This window comes from Kogia breviceps, chromosome 1 (genome assembly GCF_026419965.1).
Source record: "Kogia breviceps isolate mKogBre1 chromosome 1, mKogBre1 haplotype 1, whole genome shotgun sequence".
Lineage (NCBI taxonomy): Eukaryota > Metazoa > Chordata > Mammalia > Artiodactyla > Physeteridae > Kogia > Kogia breviceps.
The window spans coordinates 64,006,511-64,033,799 of record NC_081310.1 but is presented as its reverse complement, the minus strand read 5'-3'; the positions used below and the strand labels follow the sequence as shown (position 1 = coordinate 64,033,799).

Here is a 27,289-nt window from a genome sequence, read left to right as displayed (position 1 = left end):
ACGGTGTCTGACCTAAGGGAATATGCAAACACCCTAAGATGTAATCAGCTTAAGTACTTTGGTAGTTTACTCTAGCAAAGCCTCTTCTATAGCTTACTTTCCAATTCATGGATCTAACGAGGTCCCGCTGGGATTCAGGGAGGAGAGCGTTAATCTCCGCAAAATTTTTTCCAGCTACCAGAAAGTCACACCCTTTCAAGACGTCTACTAGTTCATTCTCGCGAGAGTATGATAAAAGTCGTGCTTTTTATTAACCCCGCCCCCAGCCCTATTAGTTGCCAAGCAACGATGTAACCAACCTACACAGTGCTGGTAAACTTGCGAGCTTGTGATTTTTCTCCTTCACAGTTCCAACCTTCTTCAGGAGCTAGCGACGGTGATTCCGATTTGAGCCCCGCCCCCTGGAGCTTGCGGGCGCTCTATTGGTGGACGATTCTCTCCAGGTGAGGGCCAACGGGAGAGTGGGCGGAGCCAGGCAGGGACACGTGATTCGCCGGAGACTGGTGTGCCGGACCCCGGCCACCGTGTCGGCTCCCGGCTGTCGCGATACCGGGTAGGTGCTGGGGCCACAGCCCGGAGGGATCTTAGGAGGGATCCTAGGGTGAGTAACGGCTGTACAGCACCTTGAAGGGGTTAGGCGGGCGAGAGAAGGGGTGCTGCGTGCACCCTGATGAGGTGCGGGAAGATGAAGCCTAGCTGTTTCGGGGAAGTGCGGGCCCCCGGGCAGTGCCCGGAGTGCGGACGTTTAGGGACCCAGAGCCGCAGCTGAAGTGTGAGTTAGAGGATTTGTGTGGTCAGTGGAATAACAGTGCAAGGTCTTTAAAGTAGTAGGACTCTCCTTCCTGACGATTCCCTTGTCTGGGTTTGCGCAGTGAACTCGGGGCTCTCCCACCCCCGTTCGAGTCAGGACTTACCTCTTATTCTGAAAGTGACCTTGGAGAAGTTATTTACCACCTCTTTGCTCCCCAGTGGTTCTTCCATAGACTGCTTCCTAGGAGATAGATGGGGAGAGGGTGCGGACAAGGACTTGAGAGTAAAAACACCAGAGGAGAAGTAGTGACGTGCTAGGGCTGTCCCCGGGCCCAGCTACATTTTTTCCTTCAGGGAACATGTTTGAGATTTTCCCACTTACTTTTTTTTTCGGAAGTGAATTCTACCATTGGACTGCAATTACTTTATGATAATGAACTTGATCTATTCGCAACCCATCCCACCCCCAGCTGCTGCCACTACTCTCCCCAGATTCTTAAATTGGAATCTGAGGTCAGGAAGGAACTTGGATAAGCCACTTAGTTTGATAAACGTCAGTTTTTCAATCTGTAAAATGGGGAGAAGTAATAATGGTAGCAAAATCTGTTTTATTATGGGATTATTGGAAGGATTGAGGGAGATAATTCATGTGAGTGTAAACTCCTAAGTCAGCATTATAGATCAGGGTTCTGGTGCAACTCTTCACAGATAAGGAAACAGAGGGCTAGGGACATTCATGACTTACCCTAGGGCATGTAGCTATTAACTGGAAGGAGGGCTGGACTTGACCCTTGGCCCAGGGTTCTTTCACTTATACCTCACTGATCGTCTTTCGAGTGTTTTAAGGGATATTTCCCTCCTTCCCTTCCTTACATCCCCTTTTTCCCTTCCAGACGTCCCCTGAAGAGCTGCCATGTCTGGGAATTCTGCCCCTTCCTCAGAACAGAACAACAACAACTATGAAACCAAAACAAATCTCCGAATGTCAGAGAAGAAATGTTGTGAGTGTTGGGAAAGAGGAGGGGCTGCTGTCTCCTAGGATTTTATCTTGAGAATATTGTTGTAATTCTAGACTTCGCTGCTTGGTGGGAGTGAGAAATAGTTCTTCGGCATGGGAATTTAAAACAAAGTCTACCGGGGATTCGTTTCTGAAACAAGTAGACTCAGTGAAATGTCTGTCCTTGGGGCTAGACTGCTGGTGTAGCCCGGCATTTTCCTCCTGCTTTCTTTAACTGAATCTCTATCTCCCCCACCCTGGGGGTATCTGCACAGTTGATTGATGCTGAAAGTTAGAGCCAGTATTATTGTACACGCAGTGAGTAAGGATGAGTGGCAGGGTGCAGGAATTCCTTGGGGTTGATACTGTTAACAGTTTCCCTTTGTCTCTTGGGCTAAGTTTTGTGAGGGTGCTGCTCACAGCAGAAATTGCAGGTAAGAACCAATAGCTTATTTCTACAGGCCTAAGGGGAATCGGCCCTGATATTTCACTTCTCGCCATGTCTTGGGCACCTTACTTTCTCACAGGTTTAGTCTTTACACTCTGCAAACTATTTTGCCTGCAGGTTCATTGCTCTGGGGATGGGTTTCACAGGAGCATTTCCATGCCCATCTTTTAGACAGAGACAGCAGGTGGGTTTGCAGAGAGATGAAGTGTTGTTTCCTGTCCCGATGCAACTGCATGCCTAAGCATCCTTATAGACTGCAAGACTGGAGAGCCCAGGCCAAAAGGTCCTGAGCAGTTGGTCCCCAGATGTTTGGGGGAACCTCTAGGAAAGCTAACTCTTGTCCCTGCTTCCAGGTTCCTCTGGAACCCTATCAGTCAGTTTTTCTCACTTCAGTGGTTATTTATATCAGCAGGTGGAAACAGCCAACCAGCATGAGACCTGGAATCATCTCATGTTTCAAGCTTTCCCCAGAGTCTAAACCTTGATGTCATGCCCTTGTCAGTCTCGTGATTAATGATGATAATCTCTTTTCACCTAGCACTGATGAGGCTTGTTGGGGTTTGGGCTGCAGCAGAGGCAGGTTGTTTGGGTGTGATACTGGGGTTGGTGTACCTCTATGATTAGGGTCTTCTTTCTCTGCCAGGGCAGGAAGCCAGGTACTGAGGGCAAACACCCTGTGGAAGAGAACTAGTATAGCATGACGTTTGAGTGCAGCCTCTGGAGTCAGACTGCCTGGGTTCAAATCTTGGTTTTACTACTTCCTAACTGTGTGCTTTTAACCAACTTGCTTTTCTGCCCCATGCCCCAGTTTACTTTTTGATAAAATGGGGATACTGATGGTATCTCTTCCCAGAGTGATGTGAGGATTGAATGAGTAAATACAGGACAGCTCCTAGAAGAGTACTGGGCATGTGGCTAAAGTGTTATTTTTCACTGGTGACTATTTGCATGTTGTGTTTGTTCCTGAAACATTATATATAGATTGAATTATAGTCTAAATGCTGTGCTGGGAGCTCACTTTTTACAAGAGCCCTGTGAAGAATTATATTTTCAGTAAAAAATGTTTTCTCCTCTTGTTTGACAATATGGTAACCCAGATTTGGGGGTATGGAATGCACACTTCAAAGAGAGGTTCCCTCGTGCTACTAGGACACTTGAGCCCAACAAGAGCAGAGAACAGGTGGTGTTGTTTGGGGGTCAGGGGGAGTTGATAACTGCGGGAGTCTCTGACCCTGCGCAATGCTCAGTGTCAGTCCTCTAGTTCTGTTTTCTTCGCCATGGGACTCTCCTGCCTTCCTTTTTTTGCATTTTTTTTTTTTTTTTTGCCTTGAGGGCTTTTGGTTAGTCAAGGAAGCAGTAATCCCAGGTCTCTTTCCTTCCTCTAGACTCTAATTCCTGATCTCCCCTTTCCAAGTTCTACCCTCTTCTCCCCCACTGGTGGTGTCTGGGTTATCCTGAAGCCACTGTCATTCATTTACCCCCCTCTCTTCTCCTTTTGTGGTTGGACTGTGGGACTGTGACAGTCTATGAGAGTATGTGTTAGTTTATTTCCCTTCTCTCAGTTATTTGCCTGTATCTTGGAACAGGCTTCTTGGGCTGCTGTGTGGGAACACCCACCCAGCAGTTGCTTTATTAATAGCGTATCCGTTATCCCATTGCTGTTAATTATACCTGTTGTTGGCTGACTTTGACTCTGGGAAGTGCCTGAACTGGAGGGCAAAAGAATGTCTTTAGGGAGCCAGAACCTCCAAAGGAGCAGTACTAGAATTTCAGCTGCTCCAGGGATGGGGGAGAAGGGGGGGTGGTGCTGGCTGAGGTGCCCTTAAGGTGCTCAGGCAACTGGTTTCAGGGCTCAGTGAAAGCAGGAATTAGGGGTAGCAGGGAATGTCTACATGCTTTTCCGTCTTTGTTTCTTTTATTCTTTGATATTTTGAATAGGTCTGGAACAGACAAGTCCCTGTATGAACCTTCTCCTAATTATAAAAGCAATACATGTTCATGAAAAATTCACATAATACAGAAAGAAAGTAAAAAGCAAGAAAATCTCACCATTTCTCCTGTCCCTGTTACGTTTGATTCTTTCCAAAAGCTTATTCTGGTGTATCCTATTAATGGAAATAGGTCCACACTGTACATATTTTGTTCTACCATCCCCCCCACCACTTTTTTTTTTTTTTTTTTTTTTTTTTTTTTGCCGTACGCAGGCCTCTCACTGCTTTGGCCTCTCCCGTTGTGGAGCATAGGCTCCGGACGCTCAGGCTCAGTAGCCATGGCTCACGGGCCCAGCCACTCCGCGGCATGTGGGATCTTCCCAGACCGGGGCACGAACCTGTGTCCCCTGCACTGGCAGGCAGACTTTCAACCCCTGCGCCACCAAAGAAGCCCCCCCACTTTTTTAAAACTATATTCTGGACATTTTTTTCATGTCGATAAGTTCAAATTTACTTCATTCTGCATGGTATTGCCTTGTGTGGATATGCCAGCCTCTCCCTGATGGACATTTACATTGTTTCCAATTTTCCACCATCACAAACAATGCTGTAGTGAGCATCCTTGCATATACACCTTTCCCTGTTTGTGCTAGCAGCTTTCCCTACAGAAATAATAGGAGGAAAAGTAGACACCTTTGAAATATTGATCAGCATCCCTCAAAAGTTGTATATTGTTAGCTGTTTTTAATAGTTCAAAGCGCGTGATAGAAATTGCGCATTAAACTATAGCTTCGACGGTTAACTAAAACATTAACTTTCTTAGCGTTTGGCTGCAGAACTTCGATACGTTATGCTTATCAGTCAAATGGCAGGACATAATTGGCAGTTTTATGACTTCTGATGAATGAAAAGAAGATATTACTAATGAAGCACACTTTAAAGGGCGGCATATTTCAAAATATTGGGGCTGTTTAGTACAAAAAGTGGAAGATGACTTGGTCATGAGAAGGCCCGGAGCCATTGGCCTTCTAGACCACCCTTCAGGTTTAGATTAGAGAGCAGAGTTATGCTGGCCACATGGCTCCCTTTGTCAGGTGCTGACAAGAGCTGGTTACTAGGACTGATTGGGCAGTCATGAAACCAGGAGTCTGGTCAGAGCCCTGACCTTGACTTTCTATTGAGGGACTGTGGGCCAAGCTCTTCCCTTTTCTGGGCTTGAGGTTTCCTGTCCACGGGAGGGAAGTTATCACACCTTCATTTCCTCGAAGTGTGTTCATGAAGGGAAAATAAGTTTAGGATTGAGAAAGTGAGTTCAACCTTGTGTAAAGAAGGTAGAAGAGAATTTCAGGATTGAAACAGCTTTTCTATTCTTTGTCAAGAGCTAAGTTACATTGTCTCCAAAATTAATCAGCATAAAGTGTCTACTGTTCAGATTAAGGTGGTGATGGCTTTGTTTTTTAACAGGCAGGACAGAATGTACCTAGTTTTGCCCACGTGGCAGTTGGAGATAGGAAGTGTGGTTTGGTTTTGTCCTTCGGAAATTGAGCAGCCCTGGTTGCAGCAGGTGTGTGTGGGTGTGTTATGGGCAGAGGTGGGAGGTATGGTGCTGGGGGCCACCGTGGGGAGTCCTTGGTGGCTTGTGTTTTCTTTTGTTCTTAGAACTCTCTGTCCAGTTTGGTAAACATGGAGCAGCTGGTTCCCTGGTCGGCCTCAGAGCGTCTCCCAAGTATCAGTTCATTTTCAGCTTCAGGGAGGATAACAGGACCTTTGGGAGAAGTGCCTAATGGGCTGGAAGGTGTGGACCAAGCAGTACTAGAAGTGCAGGTAATGAGCCAAGCCATGGTGACTGAGAAGAGTGCAGTGAGAAAGTGAAGACTCAGGAGGATTTTACTCTTGAAACCTGAGGCAGCTGATCTGTCTGTTAGGGGTCAGAGATCAGGCATTAACATCAGCCGAGGCTGCAGCATGGCGTTTGCTTGTCTTTGTGCTCCCCGTTTGGACAGAGATGAAAATCACTTCTGTTGCTCGTTGCCTACCTTGGAGGGGCTCCTGCTCAGGCCCGGGAATTTTCTGTGTGCATAGTAGGTAAAGGACTAAAAGCCAACCCCTCTGACCCCAAGTCTGGGCATCCACCCCTCCCTCACCGCCAGGGCCCTGTTTGGCTTCTGGGTACTTCTTGCCCAGACACCCTTAGGAAACTCTCTTCCTTCCGAGGTCTGTTCTCTACCCACACCCCTCTGCCCACTTCTCTACTGAGATCTTTTTACGTTCCCTTCTCAAAAAATAAAGGATGACATTCCCATCCAAGTACCCCAGTTTTGCTGAATTGTTTCTTAGTCTGACAGGGTCACCTTGTCCCAGGGAAGAAGAGCTGCAACTACTTGTGGGACACCTTCTGGAAAGCCGTGCTGGGAAGACGAAGGCAAAAGTGGTTCTTCCGCATCTGCACACAGGGCCTCGCTCCTTTCCCATTTGAGCCCTCCCAGATGACCTCAGTTGGGGTCTGGGCCCCAGGATCGTGGCTGGCAGCTTGCAGTGCACTCTCCCACCACTCCTCCGTGGTGGGATGGACAGGGAGGAGCCAGCCCCTGTGAGCAAACTGATGAGGAATCAGAGGCTCTTTTTATGGAGAAAAGCTGCCAAGGCAGCACAAGATCAGGATTCTAGGGCCAGCCCTTCCTTTGACTCATTGTGTGTCCTTAGGCAAGTCGCCTGGCCTCTGAGCATCTAGTTTGCCCCCAGCTGCCCAGTGAGACCTGTCTCTGTAAATGAGCTTTCCTGAAATCAATTGTTTTCTAAAGAAGGGCGGGCCAATGGCTATTCCTGCTTTTAAACTGTCTTGCATTTACTTGGGCCCTTGAAGCAGGCTGGCTGTGATGCCCTTGTAGGCCAGCTTTACCACGAAGCTTCCTGAGGTCTAGTCCGAACCTGTGTCAGGTAGGCGTTGACACGGTCTAAATGGTTTAGAAGTTCTGGCTTAAACTCGTGGCCTGAGCACCAAGACCCAAACGGGTTAAGGCCAGGCTCTTTTTTCCTGCACAAACTCTTGCCTGTGGTTCTGAAGGGATAGACGGGATCCTCAGGATAGAAACTCTGTTGGATCTGTTATAGGAGCTGGCTCAGTGCTGCACTGGTAGACTCTCCAGGCCCAAGACTTTCCTTCACGGCTATATCACTCCCGTGTTACTAGATATTCTCATGCTAAGGAAGATGCTATAGTTACTGTCTTTCTAATCCTGGCCACTTTTTTTTTCTCTTTCCATCTTGTGCACCTCTGTGAAGACCTTGGCCAAGTGGGTAAGACATGTCTTAGTTTGGGCACTTTCTGGAAGTCTACATGACCCTTTGACTGTCTTTTAGGAAGGTTTACCCGGTATCTCCTCGGTTTGCCTTTCCAGTCCTCCTGGACACTGGCCTCATTGAGGTGTATGAGGACCAAACCAGATTCTGACCATGAAGTCCCAGCCCCATGCACAAACCTTACTTGACCCCTCTTCATTTAGTTTTGTTCTGTTCCATTTCCCTCTAGCGTGGGCATCCTACATGACCAACTCCCCGACCCTCATTGTTATGATTGGCTTACCAGCCCGGGGCAAAACCTACGTGTCCAAGAAACTCACACGCTACCTTAACTGGATTGGGGTGCCCACCAAAGGTAGGTGCAACCATGCATTCCTTAGGAAAGGAAGTGATCAGTTCCTGGGCCTCATAGGCCTCTGGGAGACTTATTCTCCCTGGCATCAAGGTTACAGTGTTCTCCTGGCAGCGATAGTGGTTGCTTCCTGGTTTACTGGATTTATTCCCTGTCCATACACTTGTTCCTCCTGGCCTGGCTGAATTAACCTAGTTTGGGGGCAAAGCCTTTGATAAGAGTATTATGAATTAAATGAGTATAGAGCTTTACATTTCCAAAGTCCTTACATCTACATTATCTAGCAGTATCCATGTGGAATAGCCAAAATGGCTGAGGAAATTGAAAGCCAGACAATTTAAGACTTGTCCAAATTCTAGTAAGTCAGAACTTGAACTTAACCTGATTCTTAATCTGGTGTTGTTTCCAACATACCATGGTGCTTTTTTCATCCCCTTGGCCACTCTGACATTAGACCAAGAAGTACCCTTTGGGACATCGTATTGTTTCACTGCTGAAGGGTATGGGTGTCTTCTGCAGTGTTTAATCTTGGGGTGTATCGGCGTCAAGCGGTCAAGTCCTATAAGTCCTATGACTTCTTCCGGCATGACAACGAGGAGGCCATGAAGATACGCAAGTGAGTCTTCTAGGCCTGACTGCCAGGCCAGCTCTTTCTTGGCCGTCATGAGACTGGATGTGATGGGGCTTGGTTTCCCTTTCAGTAAATTATCTCTTGGGGATTTTAAGTAGAAGTTGTCTGCTGGGCAGCTCACCGTGGGCTTGGGTGGGTAGAACAGGGCTCAGAAAGTTGCGTGTGTGCTTGTAAGCTAAGCCTCCAGAGGGGTAAGACACGTGCATGGGACAGGGGAAGAGGAAAGATATAGGATGGTAGAAAAATCTCAACGGGCAAGTTGAAAGGTCTACTTAGGGAAAATTTTTGATCATTGGGGAAACTGAACAGGAAGGGGTGTGATCCCTGTGGCACCCCGGCTGTTCATGTCTCTGGCTGTGCCCAAGCTTGGCCCCGGCCCAGTCCTCTGGCTGATTCCTCTGCTCTCTTGGCAGACAGTGTGCTCTGGTGGCGCTGGAGGATGTGAAGGCGTATCTCACGGAGGACAGTGGGCAGATTGCGGTAAGCCTCACCTGCCTCCTCCCCCGTCTCCCCCTTTTCAGCAGCCTGGCTGCACCACCCCACCTTGGGTCCGCCTTGGTGGGATTTCATTTCTCGGTCCCCGTTCATCTGTCTTGTGGTCTCTCTTCCCAGGTGTTTGATGCTACCAATACCACTCGAGAGAGGAGAGCCTTGATTTTGAACTTTGCTGAGGAGAATTCCTTCAAGGTAGAATCTGCCTCCAAGCTGGAGGAGGAGGGGTGAGTGGAGGTGGGGAGTTAGGAGGGACATGCAGATCTGTTTGACTCTGGTGCGTGAGGACAGGAGTGGACATCTGATTCTCTCCTCTTGGTGAGTCACTGCCAGTCCTTGAGTGTTTTCTTTCAGGTCCTTTCTCAGCTCCTTAGCCTGTATGTATGAGGCCCTGGGGATGTGGTAAGAGCTATTTTTAAATGAAGAGGCCTTGAAGGCCACTTTCATGAAAGAAAATCCCAGGGGATATGGCGGCTGCGGTGGAGCAGATATGAGCGTGTGCTCTTAATTAACAGCCTGGCCGTTACTGACTCATTGATCACTGCCTTCTCTCCCTGGCCAGGTGTTCTTTGTGGAATCCGTCTGCGATGATCCTGATGTCATTGCTGCCAACATCCTGGTAGGTGACATCCCCTCACACCACTACCTCTTTATGCCTTGTGTGTGTGTTGGTGGGGGTGGAGTGGGGAGTCAACCCAGTAATGAAAGAGAGAAATAGACATGTTTAACAACACAGGGTGATCTTTTTGATCTGCCAGAACACCGTTTTGTACTTCCACACTCTTCCGTTGGGAAAAGAAAGAGGCTTTGAGGAAGAAGGTTAAGAATTAGCTGTTGAACAGAGACCAAACTTAAACTGTAGTAGCCCTGGTCCTGTGTTCTGGGTGTTAGCTAGATGTTGAGACCTAGGTATGTTCTTAGAAAAGGTCAGACTATTATCTGTCAGGGCCACCTTATAGGAAGGTCATCTGCCCACCAATTGTCTAATATTGAGGTCAGCATTCTATGCACTGGACACCTCATGCTGTGTGTGGTCACAGCTTATGCCAGTGCCCATTTGATGGTTGTGCTGGGCTGTGCTGAGTGGATATCCATGCACTGTGTCATGGTGGTGCTCTCCCAGAAGTGTGGGAACTTGCTGAAGAGGTGTCTGGTCCGAGTCAGCTGTGTATCAGATCAAGCACCCTATTCTAATTGCCCTTGGGGAGAAATTGAATCCCATTCTGTTTTCCCAGGAAGGTACATAAAAGGATTGGGGCCCAAGAACTGCTTCAGCTGCGTGACTGCCTCTGTCCTTCAGCCAAGGGCAGGCACATGACTCCTCAGTTGTCTTTCCCTTCTTGGTTGCCAGGGTCACAGGACAGGGAGGGGGTGCTCAGTGAATGGGGATTGCTAATGCTCCAGTGAAAGGCCACTTCTTTGGCCTTCCTTTTCTTTATTTAGCAGTGGCTGTTGGCAGGAGGGCTGTTAAAGGCAGACCTCTGACTAGGTCCTGCTCTCCCTGTGATTCCAGGAGGTAAAGGTGTCGAGCCCTGACTACCCTGAAAGGAACAGGGAGAATGTGATGGAGGACTTCCTAAAGAGAATTGAGTGCTACAAAGTCACCTATCAACCCCTTGACCCAGACAACTATGACAAGTAAGGTTTAAGGCCAAGGTTTGAAGGGCCCGAGGCAGGGGTGTCATTTGAGAAAAGAGCCTTTCTCCCCTTGTCCCTAGACTTCCCTCTGACAATCCAGACCTCTGTTTACATCATTCCAGGGAAACAAGGTATGGATTTGTGGCCTCTAGGCAGATTGGATCTTATACCTGAATACTGGAGTGTTTTTTATCCTGAGTTCTTCTGGTCTATCCTCTAGAGCGTGATTTCTCAACCTTAGCATGACTGACATTTTGAACTGGATAATTCTGTGCTGTGGGGCTGTCTTTAGCAGCATCCCTGACCTGTGCCCACTAGATACCAGTAGCACTCCCAAGCTGTGACAACCAAAAAGGTTTCCAGACTTTGCCAAATGTCCCCTGGGAAGCAAAATCACCCCCTGTTGAGAACCACTGCTCTAGATCAGTAGTTTTGAGTTAGGGTGTTGTAGGACACCTCTTAGAGGTGTGTCATCAGTTTTTGATCAATTTTTAAAGTTTATTGTGTGTGTGTATAGGTGTGTATATATACATATATATGTACATGTATAAAAATATATAGTAATACATATGAATATATATTCCATATATTCATATGTAAAATAACATAATATGTAAATTTATTTTGCATGAAACAATATAGTGTACATGTGTATACATATATAAATCTATATATTTAAGTGGTTTTTTAGATATTACTTACTACGGCAGTGCCTATCAGCAGCGTGGCATAGAACACAGGTTAACTTGATGTGTGTGAACGAAAAGAGCCGTAGCAAGATGCCAAGTCCGTGTTGAAGAATGACGTGTGCACAGGGAGACCCGTGAGAAGATGGCCTTTGAAAAAGCATGCAGTCAGTACAGCTCTAATCAGATAAGAATACAGCCCTGAAGCCAAGCAAATGGCAAGACAGTGTGCATAGCCACTGTTAGCTTGCTTCAGTGGTCTGCTTCATCTTTCGAGTCTTTCAGTTCCTTCAAGTATGTTGCCCACAACGTTAGTGTTTGGAGGTGTTTCTTAATACAGAAGTTGAAAGCCATTGCCCTGGATATGGCATAATAGTACATTCCTCAGTTAGCCCAAAGTCCTACATAGAAAAATATTCTAGAAGAATGTGTGTGTGCGTGTGTGTGTGTATGTATAGATGTTACCTCTGGTGGTAGGGCTATGGGTAATTTTTATTTACATCATTCTTTCTTAAAAAATTGTTTTTGGAATAAACACTTATTATTTTTATAGTGAGAACAATTCCACGATGGCCACAAAGCAAACAGTCTAAGTGAGTGCCTTTGAGAGAAACTTGATTTATGTAGGTGGGGGGGAATGCACAGAGATCTCTGTCTATGGTTCTGCACCCCCCCTCCTCGCCCCTCCCCGCTGGCGGATGCCATACTCTGACTCCATCTTGACCGCCTCAGGTGGGTGCTGTGCGACTCAACAAATTTCAGGGTTAGCAAAATCTTCAGGTCATCTAATCTAGCCCCTGAGGGGAAGCCTGAATTCTGTTTATCTAACTTAAGCTACAGTGCCTGGCACAGTGTAGGCACTGAGGAAATGGTACTGCCTGACGAGAAGTTCAGGAAAGTTTGCTGCATCTTGGTTCTGAGGAGCAATCCATCTCTTTCCATTTGGTTCCTTATATCTGGTCAGGGTGTGGCAGGAGGCAGGAGAGCTGCTGGGAGCCTGCAAGTAACTATACAGATCCTTTCCCCTCCTCCTGTTATCCTCAGATTTTCATACCCAGGGGATTTTTTTTTTTTTTTTTTTTCCTGCTCTGTCCCAGGGATCTTTCTTTCATCAAGGTGATAAACGTCGGCCAGCGATTTCTAGTGAACAAAGTCCAGGACTACATCCAGAGCAAGATCGTCTACTACCTCATGAATATCCATGTCCATCCTCGCACCATTTACCTTTGCCGGCACGGAGAGAGCGAGTTCAATCTCTTGGGAAAGATTGGGGGTGACTCAGGCCTCTCGGTGCGGGGAAAACAGGTGAGTAGTTAGCCAGAAGGCTGGATTTCCCGGGCTTAGAGTTAGAAGGGCATGGTGGATGTCATCTCTTTGATCCCCTTACTTCTTACTGAATCCTATTGGGGTTTAGGCTGTGGTTTCAGATAGTCAAGCAAGTGAAGAGACGTTTTCTTGTTCACTGATTCTAGCTCTGTATTGAAGGGTGCGTAACTTGGAACCATTTCTGCTGTGTTCATTCAGCCATCACATATTTATTGGGCTCAACTTGTATGTTCAGCACGGTACAGGGTGCTCTGGTTAAAGTTCATTTCCTCTTGGGTTTATTACAACTATGTAGCACCTTTCAGAGTCTGACTGGGGTCATGCACATTATCCTTTTTAGGCTGAGTTAACAGTCCTGTGTGTGTGTGTGTGTGTGTGTGTGTGTGTGTGTGTGTGTGTGTGTGTGTCTGTATTTCCTTTCATTCTTTCTTTTTTTTTGGCTGTGCCATGCGCGGCTTGCAGGATCTTAGTTCCCCTGACCAGGGATCGAACCCGCGTCCCCTGCAGTGGAGGCGTGGAGGCCTAACCACTGACCGCCAGGGAATTCCCTGTGTGTGTGTTTTCTTTTAAAATTTTTATTTCACACCTCAGTTTGCCCAGGCTCTAAGGAAGTTTCTGGAGGAACAGGAGATAGCAGACCTCAAAGTGTGGACAAGTCAGCTGAAGAGGACTATCCAGACCGCTGAATCTCTGGGGGTGACCTATGAGCAGTGGAAGATTCTGAATGAGATTGATGCTGTGAGTAGGAAGCTCTGATGGCTAAAAAGCTGGTAAGGGTCTCCTATTCAGGCAGGAACTCTCAGAAGTCACCATGTGGGCCGTTCATCTAGAAAACTAGAACCACCAAGTAGCGTCTTTGAGGAAGCTGAATCTATGGCCAGTTTAGGGAATAAGTGGGAACAGTGCACCCCCAATCAGGGCTTCCTGCCTGCTTGACACACCTGTGCCAATGATGGGACCTGAACCAATTTTTGACCTAGCCCCTGGCACCTGGAGAGAGTGAAGCTCCATCTGGATCCTTCATATATTTTCCTCCTAGGAAAAAGAAATAGCTGACAACTCACTTCTTTAATTTCTGCTTAGGCCACCTGGTCAGCTATTCTGGAAAAGTCCTTTCCAATTTGTTCTTGGCTTTCTGTGTCCTTGAGCACAAAAGTAGGCATTTCTTTTTCTTTCCTTCCTCTGTACCCTTTTATGCCTTCTACAAGAATTCCCTAGTGCCTTCAGTTTCCCTTCCTTCCCTGCTTCCTGTTCCTTTTATCCTGCTGACTTTTCTTGACCTCTGAGTTCCCCACAGCGGTAGGAGAAAGCGGCAGCTTAAGCTAGGGAGGCAGCCTCCTCCCCCAGTGGCCCTCACCCTGCTAGTCGGTCCGTTGCAGTGCATGAAGGGAGCCAGCCCAGTGCCTGGCACTAATAACTAGTATTCTTCACGGCCACCTTTTCATTTGGGGGGCTGTGTGGGTCCAGTTCGCCTCTTCCAGCCGTGTGGCTCCTGCAGGGCGTGTGCGAGGAGATGACTTATGCGGAGATTAAGGAGCAGTACCCAGACGAGTTTGCGCTTCGAGATGAAGAGAAATATCTGTATCGATATCCTGGAGGGGAGGTGAGATTTCCCTCACGAGGGGTAACTGCCCCACCCTTTGCTAGGGGCTTAGCTTTAATTTGGGGGAAGGATTGAATGTGAGTTTGGGGACCGAGAAAGGGTACTTAAGGCATCATTTAGTTTCTCTTCCTACCTTTGGGGCCTGCTGTGTTTAATTCAGCTCTGGCAGTTGGCAGTCCAATGCCTCATTGATTTGTTAAGATCTCCAGAGAAAGGGTCACCAGATAGCCTCTGTTGCTGAGTATATTTTAGAATCAAAATGATCTTTTTAACTTCTTTTTTTTTTTTATTCCACCCCCACCCAAGCAGGTATAGGCCCCAAGTAAATATATGAGATATGAATGATTTTCCTCTCATCTGTGGTGTTTAAGGCTGCTTGCGGTCCAAGTGGCTTCATAGTCTAGGGGTGTGAGGCAAAGGTAAATAAAACAACAAGGGTCTAGGAAATCCCTAGGAGCCTTTGTTGCCTTGCACTCTTGCCTATTCTGTCGAGAGAAAAAGAACCCCACAGGCTGCATTCAGAATTTCTCTTCTTGACCTGCAATTTTCTCGGTCTGAACATTGCTCTTGAAAAGTCTGAATATTCTCAAGAGATACCAGGGCTGGGGGTGGTTAGCAGGCGACACGAAGGCGCCAAACCTCCAGGACGAAAGCCAGCTGGGGAGAAAGGAGAAGCGGCCTCTTAACTCTGGACCCAGCCACCGACTTGGCTGCCAGCTTGCGCCTCCTACCAGCCCACCCCACTTCCCCACAGTCGTACCAGGACCTGGTGCAGCGGCTGGAGCCTGTCATCATGGAGCTGGAGCGTCAGGGCAATGTCCTCGTCATCTCCCACCAGGCTGTCATGCGCTGCCTCCTGGCCTACTTCTTGGACAAGGGTGCAGGTGCCATTGGAGGGCAGGGCCGGGGACACATCCACAGGGAGGGGGCTGGACTTGGGGTGGCACCAGGATCCCTGGCAACGAGACCTTCCACTCTTCCACTCAGATCAGAGTACATTCTTCAGGCAGCAGTGTGGGGCTCCCAGCAGCCAACTGGTCCAACTACTTGCTGAGTTTACTCTGCTGGTGCAAAAACCCCCAGTGGAGAGCAGCTGCTGCTTTAGCTCTTGGTCCTGCCTGGCTAAAGGGGGCAGCACTGCTCTAACACTTCTGGCAGCATTAGAAAAGTGGTTGAACATTCCCGGCTTGTTACTTGGGCTACTAAGAGGGTGTTATCTTAGAAGCATCTTCATCCTTTGGATTCAGGGTAGACGGTTTCTGGGGAGAGCAATAAGGAGGTGCTGCTGTCTTCTCTGATACTCCCCTCCCTTCCCTTCCTGATCCACCTGAGCTGCTGGGAAGCCTGCAGGTTGACCTTTGGTGCACCCACGGTGCACCAGTCTTCCCTTCTGTGGGACCCTGGCTGCGGCACTTCCTCTCGTTTTCCCTGCAGGGAAGGATCTAAAGTGGGCTTTTTTTTCCCTTTCTTAACCACTCAGTAGCTTGGGTGGCTTCCTTGGAGGCTATGTCGATAATTGTCTGGGGGTTTAGAGGAGGAGATGTCTAACTCCAGGTCAGGGTAAAGAAAACTCAGGAGGGCCTTAGATGCTCTCTTCCACTAACTTGACCTTGCTTCATAATACTGAGACTTCCTCCACCTGGTCTTTCTGCTTTCAGATGAGCTACCGTACCTGAGGTGCCCTCTCCATACCATCTTCAAACTTACTCCTGTGGCCTACGGTAACTGAGCCTAGGAGCTGGGCAGGAGGTGGGGGTAGAGGAAGGTCAGGATTTTTGAATTTTCTCTGAAGTTTGCCTAGAAGTTCAACTTCCTCACCTGTATCTACCAGGGAAGTTCCATCAGTGCCTTCCATTTTTAAAGGGATGTATGTATGTATTTGGGAATATATATGTTCTTTTATTACCATACTGAACTAAGGAATTTTTCTGTGAGCTTTTCTCCTGAAGCCCTCTCCACTTTCCTCTGTTTTCTCAGGTTGCAAAGTGGAAGCAATTAAACTCAACGTGGAGGCTGTGAACACTCACCGTGACAAGCCAACTGTAAGTATTTTCCCACGGATGACATGCTGGTTCCCCACCACTTCGAGTCTTTGAACCTTTGACATCGAGAGACTGGGTTTCTTTTATGTACACAAAAAGGAAAACCGATCCAGAACTCATGTCCCATGTAGTTTGCTTACTTCCAAAAAGAAGAGATGTTGGAATTACTATTTTTAAAAATCAGTATCTCTTTCCTGAGTCTTAACCTTGCAGATTGGCTCTTGGAAATCCAATGAACTATGGAAAGTGTTTGGCAGAAGTGAAATGCAAAATTCCCCCCCAGAAAGCGCTCCCTTTAGAAAGCAGGATCCAGAGGTGTCTGTAAGGTGGGGTCAGGAGGTATAGGTTTGTTCCTAGGTCTGTCCTGGTAATCTGTGTGTGATCTTAAATAACCCCCTTCTTTTCTTTGAGCCTCTTTCCTGCTTTGAAGTATGGTGCTCAAGGAGCTTCTACTCCTACAACCTTTAGTCGGGATCCCGGGGCTGGGGGACCAGGCTGTGGCCCATGTCTTAGGAGAGACCCCGTCTGCAGAGGAGCAGGAGTGGAGGAGGCTGCTGTGGTTTATGAGTGAGCTTTTGGCTTGGCTTTCATTTGTGTGGTGTCCCTCGTTTCCAATTAGAACAACTTCCCCAAGAACCAAACCCCTGTAAGGATGAGAAGGAACAGCTTTACACCTCTGTCCAGTTCGAATACAGTAAGGCGTCCAAGAAATTACAGTGTTGGGAGCCGGCCCCCCAAGCCCCTCAGCCCTCTCCGTGCCCTGGACATGCAAGAAGGGGCCGACCAGCCGAAGACCCAAGTCAGCATTCCGGTGGTGTAACCGTGTGTCTCCCTCCCGTCCTGGCCTCCTGCCCTTGTCACTAATCACCAAGGAGTCATTTAACTTCCAACTTCCGCCTCCCCCTACCCGCCCCAAGCCCCACACCATGGATCTTAGCAGAGAATGTGAGGTCATGTGTTTCCAGACCAACCTTAGCTAGTGTACGGTGTGAGACATCGCCCCGCCCAGGGGCAAGCTGGCGAGTTGGGTGTTTTAGGACAGGTCCTCAGTTGGGGGGGGTCTGGGGGAGGAGGAAAAGGGGTCCACTCTCCCGAGGTGATTGGCAGAGCTGGGGCTGAGGCTGAGCATGCTGTGGTTCTTGTGCATCCACAGTGTCTAAACTCACTAATGTCCTTATGTTGGTAAAGTGGGGGCAGGGTGGAGGGGGACACAGAAGCCCATTTCCCTTCCACCTTTGTCTCTTCCAGGTGTGCTTTACTCACAGTCCTGACCTAACTGCTTTCTTCCCCCCTCTCATGTCCCCTTTGGATTGCCCAGTGTGATGCATGGCATGGTTGTGTGTCTGTCTAGGAGGGAAGGGGCAGTGGGTGGGAGAGAAGTCTGGCCTCCATTGATGTTCTCTGCAGTGAACCTAGATGGATCTGGACGGGGGGAGCCTTTCTTTTCCCTTCTCCCTTCCTCTCAAGCCAGGTCCTACAAGGGTCAGCCCAGGCTACAGAACATCCACAGATGCTCTGGAGCCTGCAGGTAGACATAGGATGAGAGTTCTTGCCTCCTTTCATGAGAAACAGTCCTAAAGTCTTCAGTACCCTGGGGGAAGCTGGCTTCCAGTCTGTGTGAAATATTTTGGTTTGTATTTTTCAGACATAGGTCTCTGGGCTGCAGAGGTGTGAGGTCTCTGGGCTGCAGAGGGATAAGGTTTAGGAGAGTAGGCTGGCCTCTAGCTCTTACAGGGCTCTTGGAGGAGTGTCATACATTTTTTCCAGTGGCTCCTGGCTTCTTTGCCAACTACTGGAACTTTCCTGCCAAAGCCAGTGACCTCCGGGACTGTTCAGAAGGACAGAGTTAGATTCAGGAGTCACCACTGAGGTTTGAATTGCTCAAGGGAAAGGCAGAGAAGAGTTCACTAGAGCTGCTAGTGAACCAGTAATTTTCAACACATTCTAGTAATTCTCAACACATTCTAGTAATTCTCAACACCTTCTCCTTTTTAAGTCAAAAAATTTTTTGCGTGAGCAATTTTTTTCCCCAGATAATTGGGAAAGCCTGGTGATAAATTAAATCTCCCTCACTAGGGTATTAATTTATATCATCTTGATGTCCAGAGTAGTCTTAGAATCCTGTGGGGTCTAGCTCTTGACTGTTTACACATTTACTTGTGTCATTTTATTTTTTCTGCAAGGTTAAATAGGAAATGTTTAGAGTAGGGATTCTTAGCCCCTTGGTGGCCCAATATAGCATACCTCCCCCAATTTTGTATACAAAGTATATGAACATACGTATGTGCATTTTTCTGAGAGGCAAGTCTAGAGTTCTCATGAGATTTTTTTTTTTTGCGGTACGTGGGCCTCTCACTGCTGTGGCCTCTCCCGTTGCGGAGCACAGGCTCCGGACGCACTGGCTCAGCGGCCATGGTTCACGGGCCCAGCCGCTCCGCGGCATGTGGGATCTTCCCGGACCGGGGCACGAACCCATGACCCCTGCGTAGGCAGGCGGATTCTCAACCACTGCGCCACCAGGGAAGCCCATCATGAGATTTTTAAAAGAGAGAGAGGACTCCTCACCTTAAAGTTATCAATCTGTCTCTTAGAAGTGACCAGTGAGAGCGACTTAGCTATTTGCCAGTGATGTTTTTGTTTGGTAATAGGAGACCTTTTGTTGTGCTTCTCATCTAGGAGTCTTCATTAGAATCCCCTATAGAACTTTTGAAATACGCACTTGCCTGTGTCCACTCTAGGCTTAATTCTGAGTCAGTCTCTGGGATTAGGGTCTGGGCATGCATGTGTTTAAATAGCTTCTCTGATGATTCTGAATCATACTCCAGGTTAGAACTCAATTTTATGTTGTTGGGTGGAGAAACAGTAGTTCCTTGGACCAAGCGTCAACCTGGGAATTCTGAATTCTTCATGGTTTTGAAAGGACAGTTCCCTGGAGTTAGATGTATGAGCAGATCACAGTATTGAATGAAGTTACCCCCTCTTTGTTACTTCAGGCAGCAACCTGTTCCGGCTTTAACACATTGCAGGGTGATGTGGAACAAATCACTATGTCATATAAATGTCCTATGATAATAGCTGAGAATTTTAAGCACCCTGGAGAGAGGCACTGAGATAAAACTTGTGGGATGATAAAGGTTATCATCACAGGCAGCTGGCTTGTGACCTTGAGTCCTTTTATTCCTACATCCTGAGTAGGACGTCACAGCCAATTTCAAAGGCCACGTGCCTAGATTCTGCTCTAAATTGCCTTCCAGACATAAGGTAGCTTCCTATTCCTGTTTAGCCATTATATAATGTGTACCTAGTGTCCATGTTTGTGGGGCTTTGGGTTGGGTGGAATGGTGGTGGGAGAAGGAGACACCGAAGTAGCAGGAAGGTCCTTGCCCTGAAAAAAGGTATTTTAGAGAAAGAGCATATAATTTATAATAAATGAACATTTGTGAAAGAGCAGCACGTTGAGTCTGTAAAATGTGGATGTCGAAGTTGAGTAGAGATTCCTTCAGACTTTTCTCTTGTCCTACATGTATGAGACTAAAAGGGTTGGGGGCTGGGAATGTGCCCCCGAGTGATGTGGTGTAGGAGGTGTGTGTGGCCCTTTTACAAGGTTGTCTTGTCTAGCTTTGCTTGGCTGGTGGCATCTTTAGCCCAAATGGGCATTCAGTCTTTTCTCTTGCTGTGAGGTGAGGATGATTCAGAACTAATGCATGAGAAAGGAGCATTTTGATCCAAGATTTGGCTTTGGGCTGTATGTACTCCTAGCGAGAAGAGACTTCTCTAACAAAATAGCATCGTATGACCTTGTTATAAGCCCCTGCATTAGACACAAGGCACTGGGATGTTCATTTGGGCTCTCAGCCTGCTGGTATATTGCCATTCTCCCCATGTGTCAGTTTGCTTCCCCAAGAAGAGGAGTGAGGTGGTCTTACTATTCTCAGATTGGACATGAGAAATTAGACCTTGACAACAGCAAGGATTTCAGCATTGTTTGGTTTTTAGAGCAAGATCCCTCCAGAGAAGTTTCAGCAGAAAGAAGCCAGGAGAGCTTAGAATAGAGGAGAGCTCTTATTCTACATTTTAGAGAAGTCCTGTCCCCTATCTTTTCTTTCCTGTCCTCCTTTCCCCTTCTTATTTGAGTGTGTGTCGGTAGTATATACACGTTACTCTGATTACATGTTTATTACAAATGCTAGTAAGAAAGGATGAACTCCAGAGTACCTTTTGCTGAGGCTTTCAGCTGTGTTATGGGAGAAATAGGAAAGGAAAAAAATCACTGTATTATCTTTGATTATCACTGATTATCTTTTTCCTGCTTTAAAACTAAATGAGGAATTCTGTGACAGATATGAAGAGGAATCTAAAGCAGATTTAGACAACTAGCTTCTTTTCCTATATCTTAATCCTTAAATTGGAATTTAGCTCTTATTTATTATCTGTATTGTTTTTGCTTTTGTTTTGGTAAGGAGATTGTTTTGCATTCAGTTGGAAAGTAGAATAAGAAAATCTGTTAAAAACACGCATTGTGCCAAGGGTCTGCCCCATATCCTTATCTTTGGTTTTTGTTTTTTTGTGTTTTTTTTATCCATCCCCCGCCCGCCAACTAACTCACAGGAAGTTAGGGTTAGTAGTACAAGATATTTGTATCCTAGACTGAACGGTTGAGTGTTTCCTGTGAGGATCTGGGTGTTCCTCTTTGCAACCCACATTTGATCTTCAGAGACGCTGGCATTTTGAAGAAACATGATACAGCTGTTTGGAAATAAATCCATCTTATGGTGTATCTGAGTAGAAGATCTGAGTACCAGAGAAACTCACTGATGCTTGGGGGAACCAAAGGACAAGGGGAGTAAGTGCCTAATAATTGAGGAAACTATCTGGGTTGTATAGTCTTATGCACATTCCATTGTCTTTGTTAAGCCCAGAGGCCATGTTGTGTTTGTTTTCCAGAAATTTGATAACTTTATGTAGGTTTTCTGGTATACATTTTGACTTGTGTTTTAAAATATTTTAATTTGAATTAAATAATTTTATTGGAATTAAATATTTTAATTTTAATTTGATTCACAATTGAATCAGGTTGCAACATTGGCAGGATTGATCTCTGACTTCTGATCGAGGTGACACAGATATCAGAAGTATGTCCAGGAATTTAATTTAGACTCATCATGTCCAGAACACTGTATCTAGAAGTATCTGTATGCTGACTGCCTGACAGACTGTGGTAGGGTCCGCGTGTTGCCTGACTGATTCTGGTAGGGTCCCTATGCTGACTAACCAACAGGCTCTACTAAGATCTGTAAGCTGACAAGTCTGACTGTTTTCTAATTGTACCAGTTGACACTTTATGCATGTTACTATAATTCTCTGTCTATTGTACATGTCCTACAAAGAAAGGAAGTAACCACTCCACATGTTTTCTTTAGGGGGAAGTTCTATACACTATGATTTTTCATAGATATTTCTTTTAGAGTAGCAGCCAAATTCTAATCATTTTGTAGAAAATGAAGGTTGAACATCACTTGTAAGTTATTTTGTAATCTCAGCTAAGGAAATGACTGCTCAGAGCCTGACACTGTTACCTCTACTTGAAGTCATCCTATCCATTCCCCCATTTCTGGGCAGGACTTCACTTTCTGAACTTTCTGTGTCCTCAGCTTCCCTGCTATGTATGGGCTGTATCATTCCATCGGATAATGCTGCTGTTTTTAGTCCGCTACCCATTTGCCTCTTAATTATAATATAATCTATAAAAATGCAAAGGAAATTTTGGCAAAAGTATTCTTTTCAGTAAGGCTTTCACTGGGGATCCATGACCAATTTTTAGCTACTCAGTGTTTTTTGTATCTGAATTGCTTGTGTACATTTTTTTTTTCTTGTGTTGAAGTAACAAAATCAATTCATTCTGATATGGTGATAGTTTTGCTGTGGCAAAAGCAAAGGACTTGTCACCAGCTGTGCCCTTTGGAGGGATTGGGAGTGGGCTGAGCACCACTGGGTTAAATGGAATGGACTGAGTTGGGAACCGAAGCAATAGAGCTATCCTGCATGTTTCCTAGGCACAGCTGTGTTGAAAGAAGGAATGTTAATCCTTAGCAGCATTCTAATTTAATCTGGTGACATTGACGTCAAAATATGGCGCTCAGATCCACATAAGGTGTATAACTGTATTTGAAATGTGTTTTTGTGTGTGTGTGTGTAGAATGGGTAAATAAAATTGTTGAGTAACTTGAATCTATCAGAAGGCTTCTGGGTTTTTTGTTTTGTATTTTGGGCTGTGTTCTCCACCACTCCCCCACCCCCAAAACTTTGCCTCAGGCTGCTTGGCAGTTGGGCCTCAGACCAGCAAAAGCCAGTCCACAGAGTGACTGGAGTCCTTGGTGGAGGCGTGGCTCTCTTGCACCACCTTCTGGGGAAGATGGGAAGGACATTATAAAAGGCACCTGAACTTAGTCGTGTGTACTTCTTGGCGCCTCTGCAAGAACTAAGAAAAAATTACCTTTGACCACACTGTGCTCTGACCCGCACTAGCAACATGGAACTCATTACTTGTTGTGGGAAAAAAAAAAAAAAAACAAACCTTTGGCGATCTTTTAGAATTTAGTGGACTCTTCCTTCTAAAATATTACCTTCCTGTTTTTAAAGAGATTACTGCTGGTGGGGTAAAATGGCATTTAACTGCTTCTGGGATAGGAAAAACAGGTGGGATTGTGTCACTATTCTCATGCCTTATTTATTCCTTGTTACCTTAACAAGGACAGGAGCTCATTAGACATGCAGGCTCTTGGGCCCCATCCCAGGCCTGCTGAATCAGAATATTCATTTTGACTGGATCATGAGGCAATTCAGATGCACATTTAACATTTGAGAAACACTGTTCTCCGGGGAAGAATTTCTCACAAGGTCAAATGTTGGATCCCAGTTTATGGGAGGAAGTTGACTTCTGCTCTGATGACTGATTTTAGGCTGGGCTGGGCTAACTGCAGTAGTAGGGGCCCTCCTCAGAAGCCAAGTAGCCCCTGCCCGCAGTATCATTCTTTTGGCCTGGTCTTTTGGCTGATGTAGCCTAAATACTCTCCTTTTACCACGGGGCTCCCTACTGCTTCCGCCTCCTGTCTTGGATATGTAGCTTAGCTCCAGGTCTGAAAGGAGTGCTTGGTCCAACATGGTCACAAGTTCGGTTCCTCAGGGAAAGAAGCTCAGGACTAGGCCGTTAGAGTTTGTCTGACTCCCGAGGGTAGAGGGGCGTGTGCTAGCCCACCAATGTGTTCGCGCACGTGTGCGGATGTGGGGACGTGAGCCGCGGGGAGCACTGGAGGGGTGGGTGAGGGTTCTGCTCAACTTCCTCCATTAGTCATTTGGCGGCGGTGTAATGGCTTTATTTCTCTTCCTCTCTGGCTCCTAGGCGGAGACCTCGCTGGCTGTGCATAGGCTCTCCTCTCCGGCCTCCCCCCCATTGCTCTCCTGATGATGTGAAGGCTGAGGCCAGACCTCTCCGGCCTACTGAAAAACTTGGCATGTCAGCTCCAAAGGGGCTTGAACAGGAAGTTCAGTGGGGATTGGACATTCGGGGCCACCCAAATGAGCCCTGAAAAAGCTGCACCACATTTCTTCCCCTCATGCCTAATGGGAATTATCAGTTACACTGAAAAACTCGACTTCCCTGTGCCTCAAAACATTTCACAGCCTGAACCAATTTCATTTTGATCATCTCTTTGCTAGGTTTGGCCCAAGTTGGTCAATCCTGTTCCATTTTGGCATTTAACATCTGACCTGTGACTGTGTCCCAAGCTGGCTTTCCTTGCCTGATGTGCAAATGTACCTCTTCAGATTTAATTGTTTCCAAGTGAGAGGGCTGAACTCCAGCAAACCAGTTCTGTGCTGTAAGAGCTGGTCTCTACATCCACTACGAGTGCGCAGGCTAGGGTACGATATACATAGGTTTGCGGTCACTTTTTTGTCACATTGGAAACGAGACAAATTCACCAGGTGAATGGAGGGTATCTGAGAAATTCAGTTCCTAAAACGTCTCTTCTGCTGTGACAGAAGAGCAGCATCAGTAGCAACCTTTTTGTTTAGAGAAGTTGTTCTTGTTTCAGGCCCCTTGAGGGCAGGATCTGACTACAAGACTCCACAAAATATGTACCCTTCTTCTGAGTTCTCTTTTGTAGCTACTGTATTTTCTACCTGATACTGTGTGCCTCTCAAAGCTAAAGAGGGCTGACGTCATCCTCTCTGGTGGTTGGAAATGAGGGCTGGAGAGAAAAGTAGGGTGCCATTTGGATCACATGAAGAAGTAAAAGAAGTTTCCTTGGGAATCAACTCTCCCAGGGAGTTCTTTTGGTTTCAGAACAGGTGCAGGGAGACATGCCCTTCTGTGGGGCTGCTACTGTGATACCGTCTCTAAGAAAGCTGTGGTTATGACTTCAAGAGCATCTGGTCTTCTAATCCCTTCCTCTTAGCTAATTGTCACTATTGTGGTCTCCTGGTCTCTCATGTAGAACCTTGGGGGAATGGGATGGGGGGGAACGAAGCCCTCAATGCAATTAATCATGTGGTTTCCCTTAAGGATAAACCAGGTAATTATTCCTTAGATCAGTGATTGTCAAATGGACAAATATGTCCCTGCAGATGCGATTTTAATATGTCACTGCTCCTGAAGGAAGGCATGGAAGCTCCCAAGGATACTATATCTTACAAGCAAAATCCTTTTTTTTTTAAAGAATAGTAAGTTATTAGCTTTTTAAATTTTTTTCCCCCTTTTCATTCAGCTGCCCACTTGCTGGTCAAGAGGGTGAGTAACAAGAAGACTAGTGCAATGCAATTTTCCCAAATGGTTCTTTTATACTGTGGATGATACAGGACCCTGTTACCTAAGATGTGATGCACTGGGCTGCTGGCAGTTCAGCAACCAACTAGGAGCTTATCTTAAGTGCACAAAGCTGCCTTCAGAAAGTCTCCTGACCCTGCTCTGTAGCAGGTATTTTCATCTAGCTGCTCATAGCATGTTGTACTGTAATGATTTTGTTCTTGTGATGCGGGTTTCTTTCTGCATCTAAATACAATGTCTTTTGATGATCTGATAAATGTTTTTATTTAGTTATTTATTCATCCATGTAAGGTATTTTTAAGTCCCCATATTAATATCTGCATGTATTTAATCAGAATGTAAGGTAATTTGTGTTGTCAGGTTCTTTTTGGTAGAAATTTAGGTATTTTGAGTATTTAAGTTTAAAGTCCATAGTATTACCTTAAATTAAAATTTCAGAATGTAGGTATCGTCTTCTGTAAAAGGATAATAACTATGTGAAGGCACAGTGGATTTCTTTTGAACACTTTTTTTTTCATTGATTTTTATTATAAGTATAAACCAAGAGATACATTTCTCTGGGGAAAAGTTTACCTCCTGGATAAATAAGATCATGCTAAAATTTGTGAATAATATGTATTGCTTTTGTAATAAGAAATATAATAAAAGTTATTTTTAATTAAAAAGTGCAGCTAATTTTTAAAATCACACACAAAAGAAGGTAATATTTGGTACATTATACATACACAATAGTAACATCATGCAAAATGTATTTGAAGCTAGCTTCTTTAAAATGATTCTCAAATTATTAGATTGTGTATATATTTCCAACTGGTGGTTTTAACTGGTGACTTCTGCCTTTATCAAGTTCCATTGGCATTTCAAAATGATATTAGTGGGATCATTGCTGCCATGCATTATCAACATTCTAGAGCTTTATTAATTTATTTAATGAATATTTAATGATCACCTATTGGTTGCCATGCAATGACTAAAACACAAGTCTGTCCTCTTTCTAGAGTTTATTATTAGAAAGGAAACACTTAACAGCAAGTCTTTAACCCATCCCTCCCTTCTGGGAGGGAATGCCTTCCCCTTATAAATGACCTTGACCAAAACCATTTTTAGATAATAGTTATGCAAATATTTATGAATAAGGAACTTGGAACAGGCTAGGATGGTTAGCAATGGAGATGAAATGAAACGTTCATAGTAGCAGTAAAACAATTATAAATTCTGTAAGCACAAGGGCTCTGATAGCATGAAAATGACTTAGGAATTCTCCCAGTTTGAAATTGAGAGAAAGTGCTAAATGTATGAGCTTTAGTAATGTATCTGGAGGAGTAATAATAACGAGGGTGTCAAGGGTGTGATTTCCTTGGAAAACTCTCCAAGCCCTTTCGTTAAGTTTTCTCTTATTCAGCAATCAAGCCACTGTTTGAAGAAGGCTGGGAGTGTCTTTGATCATTCTCCCTGTTTTATAAATAGGTGAATGAACACCCTTATTGTGTGACTTACCTCAATATTGATGGAGTTTTTGTCAAATTATAAGATTTGTGATGGTGAAGGCCCAATAAACACATAACATACTACCTTTCAATGTAGCTGGAAACTTAAAAGATGATTAGGATTAGAAAATGACTGTTTGGAGAGTGCTCCAGTGTTGGGTAATGGTCATTATTTGCTTTATTTCTATAGCCATAATTGTTACATCATGTATTTTTTTTTGTTTTTTTGCGGTACGCGGGCCTCTCACTGTTGGGGACTCTTCCGTTGCGGAGCACAGGCTACGGACGCGCAGGCTCAGCGGCCATGGCTCACCGGCCCAGCTGCTCCGCGGCATGTGGGATCCTCCCAGACCAGGGCACGAACCTGTATCCCCTGCATCGGCAGGCGGACTCTCATCCACTGCGCCACCAAGGAAGCCTACATCATGTGTTAAATTTCTCCAGGGTCTTCACTGGGGACTCACCATGAGGATGGTCAGCCTTTGGGTTCACTAGCTTGTCCTTGTTGATGACAACCCCACTGGTACTTCCTCTGGCAGTCTGGCAATAGCCTGTTACCATGCTTTATGGTCTTGAAGTATTCTGCACCATCCAACCTACATTCATTGTCTTGAACTCATTTGAGAATTTGATAAAAGCTAAGGAGTCTCTCCCAAGAAAAACGTACACACACATAAGTTGTACAAACAATTTAGTGCGGGGTCATGACCTCCTGAAACCTATTCCTGGACCTCAAGGTGAGAAACCAGGAGGCAGATGATAATCTACACACATACTCATAC

General features: G+C 45.9%; 1 protein-coding gene across 25 annotated transcripts; it reads left to right on the top strand.

Annotated features, from left to right (window-relative positions):
• The first annotated feature begins 280 nt into the window (after nt 1-280).
• On the top strand, nt 281-25,685 carry PFKFB2 (6-phosphofructo-2-kinase/fructose-2,6-biphosphatase 2). Of its 25 annotated transcripts, none has more exons than XM_067032837.1 (17): nt 281-443; nt 1,644-1,751; nt 7,656-7,781; nt 8,298-8,394; nt 8,823-8,889; nt 9,022-9,096; nt 9,464-9,520; nt 10,415-10,539; nt 12,323-12,530; nt 13,143-13,289; nt 14,050-14,154; nt 14,909-15,038; nt 15,813-15,875; nt 15,986-16,021; nt 16,132-16,196; nt 16,816-17,007; nt 23,596-25,685. In XM_067032837.1, exons 2-17 carry the CDS (start codon nt 1,664-1,666, stop codon nt 23,656-23,658), a joined length of 1,644 nt encoding a protein of 547 aa, XP_066888938.1. In that variant the 5' UTR covers nt 281-443; nt 1,644-1,663; the 3' UTR covers nt 23,659-25,685. The 25 variants fall into 25 exon arrangements, with proteins under 25 accessions (XP_066888938.1, XP_066889006.1, XP_066888991.1 ...); XM_067032834.1 differs by lacking the exon at nt 281-443 and adding an exon at nt 466-553; XM_067032841.1 differs by lacking the exon at nt 281-443 and adding an exon at nt 487-601 and having other exon boundaries at nt 16,816-16,995.
• Nucleotides 25,686-27,289: the final 1,604 nt, after the last annotated feature.